The sequence below is a fragment of the Lycorma delicatula genome, chromosome 7, assembly GCF_047948215.1.
Source record: "Lycorma delicatula isolate Av1 chromosome 7, ASM4794821v1, whole genome shotgun sequence".
Taxonomy (NCBI): Eukaryota; Metazoa; Arthropoda; class Insecta; order Hemiptera; family Fulgoridae; genus Lycorma; species Lycorma delicatula.
The window spans coordinates 74,610,919-74,626,782 of record NC_134461.1 but is presented as its reverse complement, the minus strand read 5'-3'; the positions used below and the strand labels follow the sequence as shown (position 1 = coordinate 74,626,782).

The 15,864-nt window shown below is 30.2% G+C and overlaps 1 protein-coding gene across 4 annotated transcripts in view; it reads right to left on the bottom strand.

Moving 5' to 3' along the window:
- Positions 1–15,864, bottom strand: part of LOC142327906 (popeye domain-containing protein 3-like) — a 333,359-nt gene that overhangs the window by 68,992 nt on the left and 248,503 nt on the right. For all 4 annotated transcript variants that reach the window (XM_075371267.1, XM_075371269.1, XM_075371268.1 and 1 more), the window contains exon 3: positions 1,922–2,024. In XM_075371267.1, coding sequence (XP_075227382.1) covers positions 1,922–2,024 — 103 coding nt within the window. The remainder of the gene's footprint in view (positions 1–1,921; positions 2,025–15,864) is intronic.

The window sequence follows — 15,864 nt, the reverse complement described above, 5'->3', positions numbered from 1 at the left end:
AAGAAAGTAAAAGGAACTATCGGAAATTAAGAAATGCTATAAACAGGAAGTGCAAACTGGTGAAAGAAGAGTGGATTAAAGAAAAGTGTTCAGAAGTGGAAAGAGAAATGAACATTGGTAAAATAGATGGAGCATACAGGAAAGTTAAGGAAAATTTTGGGGCACATAAATTAAAATCTAATAATGTGTTAAACAAAGATGGTACACCAATATATAATACGAAAGGTAAAGTCGATAGATGGGTGGAATATATTAAAGAGTTATACAGAGGAAATGAATTAGAAAATGGTGTTATAGAGGAAGAAGAGGAAGTTGAGGAGGATGAAATGGGAGAAACAATACTGAGATCTGAATTTAAGAGAGCATTAAAAGATTTAAATGGCAGAAAGGCTCCTGGAATAGACGGAATACCTGTAGAATTACTGCGCAGTGCAGGTGAGGAAGCGATTGATAGATTATACAAACTGGTGTGTAATATTTATGAAAATGGGGAATTTCCATCAGACTTCAAAAAAAGTGTTATAGTTATGATACCAAAGAAAGCAGGGGCAGATAAATGTGAAGAATACAGAACAATTAGTTTAACTAGTCATGCATCAAAAATCTTAACTAGAATTTTATACAGAAGAATTGAGAGGAGAGTGGAAGAAGTGTTAGGAGAAGACCAATTTGGTTTCAGGAAAAGTATAGGGACAAGGGAAGTAATTTTAGGCCTCAGATTAATAGTAGAAGGAAGATTAAAGAAAAACAAACCAACATACTTGGGGTTTATAGACCTAGAAAAGGCTTTTGATAACGTAGACTGGAATAAAATGTTCAGCATTTTAAAAAAATTAGGGTTCAAATACAGAGATAGAAGAACAATTGCTAACATGTACAGGAACCAAACAGCAACAATAACAATTGAAGAACATAAGAAAGAAGCCCTAATAAGAAAGGGAGTCCGACAAGGATGTTCCCTATCTCCGTTACTTTTTAATCTTTACATGGAACTAGCAGTTAATGATGTTAAAGAACAATTTAGATTCGGAGTAACAGTACAAGGTGAAAAGATAAAGATGCTACGATTTGCTGATGATATAGTAATTCTAGCCGAGAGTAAAAAGGATTTAGAAGAAACAATGAACGGCATAGATGAAGTCCTACGCAAGAACTATCGCATGAAAATAAACAAGAACAAAACAAAAGTAATGAAATGTAGTAGAAATAACAAAGATGGACCGCTGAATGTGAAAATAGGAAGAGAAAAGATTATGGAGGTAGAAGAATTTTGTTATTTGGGAAGTAAAATTACTAAAGATGGACGAAGCAGGAGCGATATAAAATGCCGAATAGCACAAGCTAAACGAGCCTTCAGTAAGAAATATAATTTGTTTACATCAAAAATTAATTTAAATGTCAGGAAAAGATTTTTGAAAGTGTATGTTTGGAGTGTCGCTTTATATGGAAGTGAAACTTGGACAATCGGAGTATCTGAGAAGAAAAGATTAGAAGCTTTTGAAATGTGGTGCTATAGGAGAATGTTAAAAATCAGATGGGTGGATAAAGTGACAAATGAAGAGGTATTGCGGCAAATAGATGAAGAAAGAAGCATTTGGAAAAATATAGTTAAAAGAAGAGACAGACTTATAGGCCACATACTAAGGCATCCTGGAATAGTCGCTTTAATATTGGAAGGACAGGTAGAAGGGAAAAATTGTGTAGGCAGGCCACGTTTGGAGTATGTAAAACAAATTGTTGGGGATGTAGGATGTAGAGGGTATACTGAAATGAAACGACTAGCACTAGATAGGGAATCTTGGAGAGCTGCATCAAACCAGTCAAATGACTGAAGACAAAAAAAAAAAAAAAATTATTTTAGAACAAAGTGCTCCTATTATAAGAATGAAAATAAAAAATAATAATAATAATGTATACATACCTGAAAATATTCATCAGTAGAAACACCAAACCACTCAGGTGAATCAAGGAACTGATGTGGAAAGACGATGTGAAGTGCTCTACCATTCTGTGATACAACTAATCTGTAACAGTAATATGTTATATTACTTATGGTGAAGTATTGTTTTTCTTTATATTGCAAGTAAATATATAATGAAATATCACTAAAATTGTAATAATAATAATATAAAATGTAGAAGCACAATGTTAATAGAATTACTGTTTTACATTCAACAGGAAATGAAGACAGTTTGCAAAGTTCAAAACTAACAGGTTTAACTACAAAATATTATACTATATTTATCCAGAAGACATAAATATGCTGAAAGAATTACAACTGTCATTTATGATATATTAATAATTTTATGGTACACAATTGATAAAATAATGGAATTATTTTTTTGTATACTTAAAATGAACAACAGGACAGAAAAATCCTTAATTTCATTATTAGCCATCAAACACATCACATCGATGTGGAATGTGGAAGTCAAAATTGACTTCCACATTCATGAAATACAGAAATAAATCACTGATGATAAAAAGAGTTATTAAGGAATAATGTAAAATTGTAGTTAAAGAAACGATTTCATTAGTAGAGATTTTTATTAAAAACTTACTTTCTTGTTGCATTTTAAATAAGTATTCAGTGCGTATTATACATACATATCAATGAGCATGTGCCTCCCCCCCCCACACACACATATACACATACACACACCCACACACATACACAAAACTCTATAAACTGTAGTACTACAATCATACAACAGTAATAACGTATTATTACTGATAATGTACATTAATAAAAATGTTATCACTAAATTCCATGATACAAAATTCTCTCTATTAATATGACTTTTTCCTTCATACACACCTTCTTTTCCAGGTAATCAATATTTCACACTTTCAAAGGTAATCTATTCACATTTTCATTTGACTGTTTAGAAATAGAAAATTTTTAATTCTACCATTGACCAGTTGTTTGCAAATAAATTACAAAGTACCCTTAAGTGACAGACTGGAGATCCTCTTGTGTATCATGACAGCATGGCATATGAACAACAGAAAACCTAAATATATATACTTTGACAGGATTTACCTATGCGCTAGCTGTTAAGCACTAATTATAAACACTAAAATCTGTTTTATACTGTTAAGTGCAATCAGCTACACATACTGTATCACACACTGTCAGCATCACTGATGAGACGTGTAAAAGCTAATAATTGCAGTGCCATCGTTCATTTTGGTAAATTACATGCTATTCTCCTGCTCCCTTAATTATGTTTGAGCCAACAAACAAGATTAAGTGCTATTTACTCTCATAAATTAAATTGTAGCTCACAATTATGTGTCTGAAGGTCATACAAATTAACTCTTTGTACATTCTATAATATTTCTGAACCCAAGCATAATTTAGCTAGGGGCCAAATGTATGTCAAAAAAGTGCATGGTGACTAGAAAAAAAATCCCTTTTGGTATGCTGGAAGGCGGACGTAGATTTCACTGGTGCTAAGTAAAGGATAAAAAAGATTTCCACCTTAAAGTTAAGAAAAACTTCAAATTAGCTCAGTACGACAATGGTTCCATGTGAAAAAAAGTTTTACATGTTTAGCAAATGACAAGTCCCATTTATTACAATTCCAGTAATATTTTGGTCATTCCTTGCCATAAGGGTTGACCATATCAAAAATTGTTTCAGACAAAAGTAATGTTTAGATAAATTTAGGTAATGTTTAGAGAAATAATGACCACTTTAAATTGATTCAATACTGTGCCCATTAAGAGGTGTATGATTTTTTGTTTTCGAAACCCAATTTTTTCCACCCTTTGAGCCAATGGTTGGTGATATAAAAAAAACTTTACTTAAATAAGTTTTATGCTCTTATCCAAAGAATAGTAGGAACTTTAAACAAATTTGATATTTTACTTAATAAGAAAGTTGTAGCAATATTTTGAAAAAGCCTCCCATTTCCAACCCCCCCCCCCCTGGGTCCGATTTTGCCCATTAATGGACCGAGATTTTGGGTCGTTATATTTTATGTATCAATTTGAAAGTGATTGGTGCAAAATTACGGCAGTTATTGTGTCCACAAGAAAATGAAATATATATATGTATATATAGATAGATATATAAATGTACATATAAACTTTTGGACTGACAGTGTTTTTGGGGTCTGGTGGATGTGAAATGTGAAGATATGTCAAAATTTTCTAGAAGGCGAATCATGGTACTCATTACAATAGGTAACTTTCTTATGAAATCTACCTGATAGTAGTGGTCTAAGGAGGTACAAATAAAGGCCAAAGATGGATATAAAAACAGAATCTGACATGACCTGCCCAGATAAATAGCTAAGTATATTGTACAAACAATGAAAGAAATAAGTTAAGAGATATAGAAAAGCAAAAAGTAGAACTTTCACAGAATTGTGGAACAATTGAGAAATAGACCAGGTATGGAAGAGAATCTGTGTAATAGCAAAAAGCAAAAAAATAAATCAAAAGGAATAATGGAAAATTTACATTCAATATATGGATCAAATTAAAATAAGACAGAAAAAAGAACCATACCAGTAGAGGTAAATGACATTTAAGAACCACAGTACATTAACAAAATTTTAAACAAGAAATACCTCAAAAATAAATTGAAAATCTTCAATTTCTTAAAAACTGATAAGATCATGAAATAGAGCAGGCTGTTAATAAAAATAAAGTCGAAGAAGCCCAGAGAAGATAGAGAATGTAAAACATTTGATCCAGATAACATCTGATATTCCTTGGGAGAAAAAGCTATTGTTATGACTTGCTTAACACCAGTACAATTATTTTGTAAATTTTACCTAGTAAGAGAATATGAAAATAGCTTCTTACATTAAAACAGAAAGTTTTATTTCTTTTTTATAACACTAAAAAATGTCTATTACATAATGCAGTACAAGAAATGAAAAGAAAATCTATGAGTAAAAATAAAATAAAAATCTGACACTTATAATTAAAAATGAGTATGTCAAAAGACAATACTAATTTGTTTTTAAAACAAAACAAATTTAAAAATAATACAACAGTTGTTAAAGAATATGTAATAATTATGAAATTCATTAAACAAAATAGATGTAGTTAACAACTTGAGTCACTCGTACCACAATTCAAAAATATAAAATTAAAAATGTGAATTCCTTAACACAAAATTTGATGAAAGTAAATTGCATAAGAAATTGAGTTTTGAAAGTTTTATAATTAAAAACTTTTTGAAAGTTTACATCAACAGATAAAAAAAAACCATCATTTTAAACTGTCAAAAGTTGATTAAAAGCAACTGAGAAAATAAGTTGTGTTTGCCATCAGTGATGTTATAAAGCAGTCATGGTTTACTTTTCAAAACTTAATTTAACTGAAGTTTAAGTGATTAAATTTTCTACAAAAAAACTTTTATCAGATTAACTGCATGAAATTCATTGATTATTGTTATTATTATTATATTTACGAGATTAACATATCACAAATACTATATATATAACAAACCAACAGGAATGTAATTTAATGAATGATATTTTACAAATGTAAAAAAAGAACAAATATAAAAACTATAATAAAATACAATGTCTACTTTTAGAATAAATTCTTACTCTTTAATAATTTTTTCCAACTTCAATAAAAATAAAGTCAAATAATTCAATAAAGTCATAAAACAGTTTCAAGAAAGATGTAATTGATCAATTACATTTTATATCAATATCAATTTAAATCAAATTACCATGTGATCTAATAAAAATCTAATATAAATAAATATTACAAATATTCCATACATTTTTTTATTATACATTTAACTGGTGGATTTGTTTTAAATTATGAAATACATTTATAAACAATATATTAATATAAATACATATATTAAAAACAATAGAACAAAATTATAAAGTTTAAAAATAGTTAGCTAAGTAGAGTATGGATGATGCAAGAGTCATGATATGATGTTTTCATTCAAGCATGACTATCATGCCCTAAAACCTGTCTAGATCTTATTCTTCTTTTCTCATGTAAGCACAGAGTTATTTACCTCTCACTATACTGCTTTAAATTTTATATTACTTATGAGTTGCATAATATTCTCAGTATATTATAACATACAGAAAATAGTACATGGAGTAATAAACTAAGAAATATATTTAATAAATAAATTTTATAATATATGAAAAAATAACAACTGAGATTCAAACCAAGAAACTTCAGATGAAAAGTTAAATTGCTATCACTCCATAACCTCATCGTGGTTGATGCTACCAAACCTCTTGGAGATTTGCATGTAATTTAATTTTTTGAGATTATACTGCTTTATAATATGCTACGAGCCCCATTATAGTTCAGCAGTCTAATCTAGCCTAAAGCGAGTCATTCATGATAGAGTAATTAATTGATCCTCAATGACTATGTAGGCTGCTACAGGTAATGCAAATTAAATTATAATTAACTACATCCTTAATTAAATTTGAACCATAGTCCTATCGAATCACAAAATGCTATCATAATAAAAACAAACCAAGTAAACTAAGTTAAAAAAATATATAGAGTTTTACCATTTTCACAACTAAAATTTTTATTCTATGATAAATTATATATAAGAAAGACATGTCAAACTGTGGAAACAATGAGTTTATGTGACATTGAAATTAATGTTTATAATACATGCAATGCTATGACAAGTGCTATAAAAATTATTATTATTTTAAATAATAAAGTAAAATGTAGAACAAAAATTGGATTTTAGAAGCCTTAAATATTAAAAATTGAATGAACATATTTGATTATTCTTCATTTTATTAAAATTATGTACATTATTAAGTGATCAGTTGATATAAATGGAGCAAGTGTTTTCATAGTGTCAGGTGTAAATGGGAATCAGATGTGTATCAGTAGGGATTTTTCACAATATTATCAATAGTAGAGGTGGATGTTACTATTATTTTTGAAAAAAAAACCATTTGTACAAATTGTTGGTAAGAAAGACGTTGAATTATTAATCTGTTCATATTCATGACTCATTTTTCCAATACATTGTTAAATTGCTTATTTTTTGCATTTAAAAACAACAGTTTCATTTTAATAGTTTTCTCAATGTAGGCTTCAGGATGTTTCGGTTGATGTCAGAGAATATTATACATCATTTTATCACAAGATTTTACAGTTTTATGACCCTTATATTCTGGACTTTAATATAAAATATTTTCATGAATAAGATTTATTTAGTTTTTGAAACAACCGTATTTATTCGAGTAACCCCCGCCCTAGAATAAGCCCCGCACCTCGATTTTCCAGACTGAAAATCTAAAAAAAAAATAGAGTTTATACCGGTATTTTAAAGTGCAACAGATATGATAAAAAAAAAACGTAAATACAAAAATATTCAGAAAGTAAAGCATTTAATTCGTTCATTTAAATTACAATATTAATATTACATTAATAATTAATTACCGTAAGTACTAGTTTAGTTCAGAATCAGAGGCCAGTAAAACGAAAAGAAAGTATCATGTTGAAAACATGATACTTACAACATTTAACAACATAACATGTTAAACAACATCCTTATTAAAAATAAAATATGGGATTTTATTTTTAATTCATCACTGTCACTGTCAATGTCTGTAGAAGAGTTAACGGTAGTCTCCACTTCGCTCTGCCAAAGGTGATCGTCTTCACTACCATCAACTTCATTAGATATTCCACATTTTTTAAAACTTTTCCTTACTAATTCCGTGGAAATACCTTCCCAAGCATCTTTTATCCAAACACAAATCTGGGTGTTTGATTCTTCCTGTAGCCGTGAGAAAGAAATTTTCATCAGCCATCCACTTACTGTACAATTGTTTTAATGCAGACATCTAGTGGTTGCAATAGAGATGTCAATCCGCCTGGAATTATTACTTGGTCTTTCATACCCTTTTTTAAAATGTCTTTTACTTTATCAGTCGTATGCTCCCGATAACTATCCATTACTAGTGTACCGGGTATTTTTTTTATTAAGTAAATCTCCTGATCGCTTTTGCCATACAAACCAATCTAAAATTAAGGTTTCGTCCATCCAACCTGATTCCTGTGCTCTGATAATAACTCCATTTACCTGTACGGTAGGAAGAATTTTTCTTTTAAAAACAATGTACAGAGGTAATTTTGATCCATCAGAAGTAAGGCAAAGCATAACACTACACCTTTTTTTCATTACCACCAGTGCGAATAGTAACACTTTTTTCACCTTTTTTGTTTATGGTTTTGTCAAATGGGAAAGCAAATAGCCTTTGTCTTTTCTAAGATTTATTATGTATTTGTGAAAATGTAATATTTTTTGTTCATAAGCATCTGGAAGTCGTTGAGAAATGGTCGTCTTTCGTCTTCTGACAAATCATTTCGTGCAAAAAATCGTGTTATCCATCCACGGCTTGTTTTAAAATCAACTTTATTCAATGATTTAGCAATTTCACAAGCATATGATTGACACATTTCTGTCGTGACAGCATTTCCTTTTTTCCATAACAAAGGCATACATTTTTTTCTGTCTGTGTATTTTGGTTTTAAGCCATGAAAAGCTCTTTTTATTACCAGTGCCTTTCACCAGAAGTTGTTTCTTCTTACGCCAGTCTCGAATGCAGCTTTTATTTATGTCAAATTTTTTTCCTGCCACCTGATTTTCAATTTTTTCAGCCTCTTCTGTAACCCGCAGTTTTTCATTTACTGTAAAAGATCGTAGACGCTGACCTTTTGTACTCATTTTAATGCCGTAATTAAAATAAATCACCGTATTAAACTTTACAAATTAAACTAAACAGATAAAATGGACATAACCGACCGTCCACATATACAAACAGTACAATGACTATGGCGAATAGACAAGACGACGATGCTGATGCTGTAACTGTAGTGTCATTAGAACCAGATCAGCCTATACAGAATGAATCAGTTTTATAAAAATACCTTAACTTCGTTCCCATCGATAATATGAACAGGATGTTAATAATTAAGGATGTATTCTGTGTAAGCGGCATCCAGTATTAATAAATGAAAGCCAAATGTAACTATATTTATGCGATTGAATTTAGGTACCTCTAAGAAAACGTTTACTTTACATAAATTATCCTGGCTAAAGGCTATATTTCAAGTAAGCCCTGCACCCTTAATTTTTCTTTCCAATTCCAAGAAAAAAAGTGTGGGGGTACTCGAATAAATACGGTATTTCAATCTTAGCAGTTAGCTTACAGTGTATTTAACATTGATAAAACAACAGTTTGCTGGGAAAATGACCTGTTCTCAGCAAACAACAAACAGTTTATACACTTAATCTGTTTTAGTTAACATAATGTTTGTTTGAATGAGCTGACAGCTCTGTTTGGTGATTAAACCGTTTTGCTATGCAGTAATATTACTATTGGGTGGAAAAAAACAATTTGTACCTAAATGAAATAACAGTTCAGTTAAATTGTTTGATGTTTTCTGACACATCACTAATCAATACTATAATTATCACAGTGAAAACAAGTGATCTGATAATTCTCATATAAAATTGTTTACCCAAAACTACAACAAAAATATATACAATATTCACAGAGGGGTGAAATATCAGGTTTATATTACCATTTTAACTAACATATATTTCTCAAGTTATAGTAAATTTACTCTAATCTATTAAAAAAAAGGAAATATTATTATTCATCTTTTTTGTCTAGCTAAATTATAATGTAAAATTAACCACAAAAAATAATTTGAAAAAAATGAAAAATTTTATTTTGTTAAAATCCTTAATATGTTTTTACTGTGATTATTACTAATCATCAGAAAGCAGTGAAAGTACTGGCTATTCATTCTGGTATACATTTTTCAACACTGAGATTCATAATCTCCAAGCACAGATCCAGACTTGGAAAATTATTTCACAAATATTACATTTTATTATTTAACTACAAATCTACAGAATTAGAAAAGTTGTATTTATAACATCAAACATCTTTTTCTGATGAGTGGTTATGTGATGATCATTATTGATTCAAATTTTAAAAAATTTCTAAATAGTTTTTTAACTGTTAGATTTTAGTTAAAGTTTTACTAGATAAATGTGTGCAAAATACCATTTTCTATAAGATTAGTAAACTTAATCGCGATTTTAAGTTTAAACATTAATATATTAGCAAAAATGTAACAGTATATTTGTTTCAATGAAGACAATGAGAAACCACTTTATACCGCACTTTCCCTAGAAAATCTGGCATAGAATGCTTACTATTAGCATAAATATTAATTATAACATTAAAAACAGGCTAATGTTTTGTGATTAATTTACTTTTTTATTTATTAATATTAAATTAATTAATTATTTATTTCCTAAGTATATTAAGAAAAAGTTTTCATTAGCATGGAAAAATTAGATTTTCAATTGTAAGTTATTCTTGATATTTTGAAAGTACCAAACTCCAAAAAATGTAGTTTGTAAAAAATTTGATTGTGTGTTTGTTGTATTTATTTTGGAGCATTGACCACTAAATCGTTGGATCAATTTCATTTAAAACTGTATCAGCAGGGATGCCATTAGAAATATTTTTTAACAGATTAAAACATATGTAGCCAGTACTGATGACAATAATCTACCCCAACATTTTCAGTTCTATCAAGTGTAAAAAAAAACATATTTCCTCTTAAAAAATACTTATGATTGATTCTATCCAGCAGTTATTTTAATGTATGGTGGGTGATTAGTCTAGAAGAAGTTGCAGTACGACTCTGTCCCTGTCAAAGTAAAAACATTTATTTTTATTTGTGCTAATTATTTTAAGTGAAAAATTTCTACTAATATTTTATAATAATAATAATAATAATGTTCATCAATTTTTTAAGAAACTGCTAATGATTTCTCTCTTAAGAATTGTTATCTGTTCAGTTTCTACTTAATCTTAACAGACTCTTGATTTTTTACACAGCTTTAGTACTATTTGTCTCAGGAAAGAAGGAATTCCATATTGGGTGACATACTCAGGCTCATATTAGCATTTTAACTAACATATATTAGTTGCTATAACTAATAACAGTTACAGGCAACTGTTATTAGTTATTAGTTCCACACAAATTTTACAGTAAAGGTTAAGACTATATTCTACTGAAAAAGTGCTCTATGATATAAAGCTGTGATCAGTTCCTTTCCTACTTTTAGGATTTATAACAACATAATGATAATTTCCACACTAAAACAATAATTTATAAAAAAAAAAATGCAATACAGACTAATTAAAAGAAAGACATTTGCAAAGCTGATGAATGAAAGTTGAATAATGAAGATTTGTAGGCAGTTAAAGTAAGAAACAAAATGGTTCTGGGATGGACAGAGACAAGAGATACTTCAAGATTCAACTTGAAGGGAAAAAATAAACTTTAAGGATCCTGGGAAAAACAGTAAAGAGAATTGCCTAATAACCTTGTAATTCTATAACTCTGAGATTTCAGATAAATATTTCAAATGTTATAACAATTTTATAACATATTTTTTTCTTAGTGTTATTTGTGCCATTCATATTTTAAAAACTATAAGTAATACAAGAATTCCAGTAAGATTTTTTCAAAGAAAATATATGGTTCCTTATAATCTTTTTCTTAACTAATGATTGGCTCCTTTATGCATTTTGTGTATCTAATTTTTTATTTAAAAAAGAAGTATTTTTGTTTAACAAATTTCAGATTTATCATAGAAAAAATTCAAAAATTCAGAAAAAAACAAAAATTGTCAATAGTAATAATAATAAAAAAGATTGTAAATACAGAAAAGTAGAATATTGAGTGAGATATATTTTGTAACAGATTGTTACAAAAAGAAAAGAATACATGCAGAAAAAGGATAAGAAGAAGGTTTCTTTTTTTTAAAGAAAAGGTTAGATTAATTGAAATGTGGATCCAATTACAAAAGATAGAATTGTTTGACTGAAAAAATCCACGGCAAATCTGTTTTACACATAAAATTTAAGGATACATAATTGTGTATGTGCACATGCGCGTGTGTAACAGTCCACGCAAGATGAAGAACATTAATCTTTTAGAAAATATTTTCAAAGTAATTGAAAAATCTTATTTTATCGTACTAAAAGAATGGTAACTAAGCATCACAAACTACTAGAACAATATCATTGAGTAATGTAAAAGAAAATACCACAAACAAGAAAAAACTTCATATCATAATGTTATAAAATCAAAATGTCATTAAAATAGCAATATGAGTAACATATTTCAGTGTTACAATAAAAAGGAAATTAGTAATATTAGGACAAAATAAATCTTACAACATGAAAACCATTAATCATATTTTTCTTTTAAAAAAATGAGTAATTTTTATTAACGTCAATAAAGAGAAGATAAGATTTAAAGTATGAAAATAAAATTGTTATTTTTAGTATGAGAAAATCTGAATAATATCGTCTTTACTGATGAATATTAATTAATTCTTACAAAACTATTTTAACTATATTTTTCCACATTTTTAAATAAATAAATAAAGTATAACTAGATTGTTAATGTGTTTAACAAAATAAAACTGTCTTAAATATTATTCTATGCATTAGAATAAGTATCACAAGTAAAACAGTTGTTAGTGACCTGATGTGAGGAACAAGTGATTTCCATAACTGACACAGCCATTTTTGAAATCAACAAGAATTTCATACTAAACTTGATATGAATAATCAGGAATCATTTAGCTTCCCCATATCTTCTTCATTGATTTCACACAACTGCAAACTCTATTGAAATGCAGGTAATGCATTTCATTGCAGCCATAATACACTCATTACAACATAATTACTCTCAGAAAAGAAGCATGACTAATACCTATTGTATCTTAAGTGCTTTACGTGCATCTATAACTCTTCCCGTTATAAAACAATGCTTTATAAATGCTGTATCTTAACTATAGAGGATGTAATTTGAAATTACAGCTACTGTTTTATATTGATATATACATATATATTGAGTGGCTGAAAAGTAATTTACTTCCTTCTCTAATTTTTTTTTATAACTGATATAACTGGATGTCATTTGCAGCATTCTTCCTTGTACTGAGGAGCTTCTTCAATGAACATACACGAGGTCAGTAAGTAAAATAATGAGACTGGTTTAGAAAAACTTTTTAATACAATCCAATTATTCATGGACTCCATCACCTTCAAAGTAGTTCCCTTGGAAAGCCGCCCAACGCTTCAAATGGTTTTCTCACTCTTCATAGTAGTGTTGGAACTCAGAAATCGGAATATCCTTCAGATGATCCATTACATTTTTAGAGTTTGGAACAGGAAAAAGTCGCAGGTGAATAAGGTGGTCGAGGAACTACAGGAATGTTTTTCTTTGCCAAAAACACTTTAATTGAGAGAGCAGTGTGACAAGGTGCATTGTCAGGATGCAGCATCCAGTTGTCTTTGATGGTTGGTCTCATGCAGGCAACTCTTTCCTGCAGTCTTTCAAGAATTTCTCGGTAAAGATTGATTTACAGTCTGTCCTGTAGGCAAAAACCCCTTGTGGATAATGCCATTACTATCGAAGAAACAAATTGGCAGGGCTTTGATTTTTAATTTGCTCAATTTTGCTTTTTTAGGATGTGATGAGTTTGAAGTGTGCTACTCCTTGCTCTGGCATTTTGTTTCTGGATTGTACTCAAATATCAAAGATTCATCACCAGTAATAACATTTTTTAGAAAATTAGGATCAGTTTCAATTCGCTCTAGAAGATTGCGGCACACTTCCACCCTGTTGTTTTTCTGTTCAACAGTGAGGTTTTTTGGGACCAATTTTGCACAAATGTTTTTCATGTCCAATTCACTTGTCAAAATTTTATGGACTGCGGTATGGTTCAAATTCAATTGTTCTGCAATCATTCTGACAGTTAATCGTTGGTCGTACCATATCAAGTCTCTGATTTGCTCAACATTGTTGTCACTTTTTGACGTTAATGGTCTTCCAGAGCATGGATTGTCCATAACTGATTCCCGGCCATCTGAAAATGCTTTAAACCACCTAAAAACTTGGGCTCGTGATAGAGCATCCTCCATATGCTCTTTTCAATTTTGTAAATGTTACAGTAGCATTCTCACTGACTTTAACACAAAACTTGATTGCACAATGTTGCTCATAATTAGTATCACTCATTTTTGTAACACACAACAAAAACTCATTTTACGAAAAGTTTGTAAGTCTCTCATGGCAACAATAGATCAAAAATATTAATACCTAATATAAATCAGCTGTTCATATAACCATATGTTTACTAATAACTTTACAGTGTTGCCACGTTGACTGCCAAAAAAACTAGTCTCATTACTTTATTTGCAGACCTCGTATTTCATTCTTTTAGATTTTTGGGTGGCGGTGGGGTTGGGGGTAACTAAAAAAGTTCAAGTGGGGCCAATGGCCATTTGATATACCATTTTAAAGAGATTGATGAAGTGAGAAAAATTAGCAATTAAAACTAAATTCTGATCGCGCAATCCAAAATGGCGGCCAACAATGTGCTTGTTTCAGATAGTTATAACTACAGTTATAAGCTCTCCTTTAATTTTTTTGTTATTTGAAGTATCCTAATTCTCTCTTTAGAAATAAATTCTCTGATAAGAGAGGCTAACTCAGTAAGTCCCAATTTAGTGTTAGGGTATTCGGCTTTCAGGGAGGCAGAGGGCAAGGGTGGCTCAAACATTTTAAATGGGACATATGGTCATGTGATAACGTTGTTTTAAAGGTCTTTGTGAGACAAGCAAAAAAGTATAAAAAAATGACATTCCGACTATTTAAACCAAAATGGCAACCACAAATATCATTACATTAATTAAAAATTGAAAAAATAAAAATTTGATAAAGTTGTAATGAAAACATACTCTATCTCTTTCTGCTCTAGTCCACTTTCAGAGTGAGGTCAATGCCTACACCCTCCCACACTGCAGCTCCATTAAAGAGTTCTCAAAACATCTATTTTCATCCTAACAGTGAATATCTCAGCCAACTGGGGCCTAATACCAAAATCTATGTTGGCAAAGTAAGCACCCAGGCAGGCCCTTAGCCACCCAGGTTACTATACTATCTATACATCCATAACAGGATCAAAATCCATCAGCCATCCTCTGCAGGGCTAAGAATTTCAGGAAGACAGCAACTGTGTTCCATTCCCTTTCAGCTTTTCAATTAAATTGCAGATCAAAACCAGAATTGACCCTTGCAAGCTCTCAAACTGCTTTGACAGGTTCAGCTTCATACCTGGGGCAGACATATAAGACATAGTGCACATCATCAATGGCCCTTCACTCCAGACACAAGACTGAATTAATCGAACCAAATCTGACAACTTAACTCTAATGGCATTATGTGCAGAAAGAAACTGTGTAATATGCTGATTGGAGGAAATCCACCTAGCAACCCACATTCTTCTCACATCAGGAAATATTCCGTGCATGTAATGGCCATCGGACAATTCAGTACCCCTGACCTCTCATAAGTGGAAACCTTAGTTGTCTATTTCTTTTATAGTCTGGAGGTAAGTTGGCCTACCATCTTGGTTTCATAATGTAATTGACACTCAGTCACAAGGATATCAATAGGCTTAATATCAGAAATAAAAGGACTGCCTCTTAAGAGATAGTCTGCCCTTGAGCAACATCATCATTGTTTTCATTGGACTAAACACCATCTTGTGTTACACATGCCACAACTGGAGTATCTTGCAAGCCTGGGCTGTCCTGAACTCTATCTTATTCATCAAATTTTCTTTAACCAGCAAAAGCTATCTTCATCTACATAAGTGATAACGCAGCATCCACTGGAAACTTAAAACCACATCAAAGAATCAAATTCAACAATCCAGAGGAGGAGTGCTAAAACACTACCCTGTGGACAACCTTTAGGTAGTATCTTTCCTAC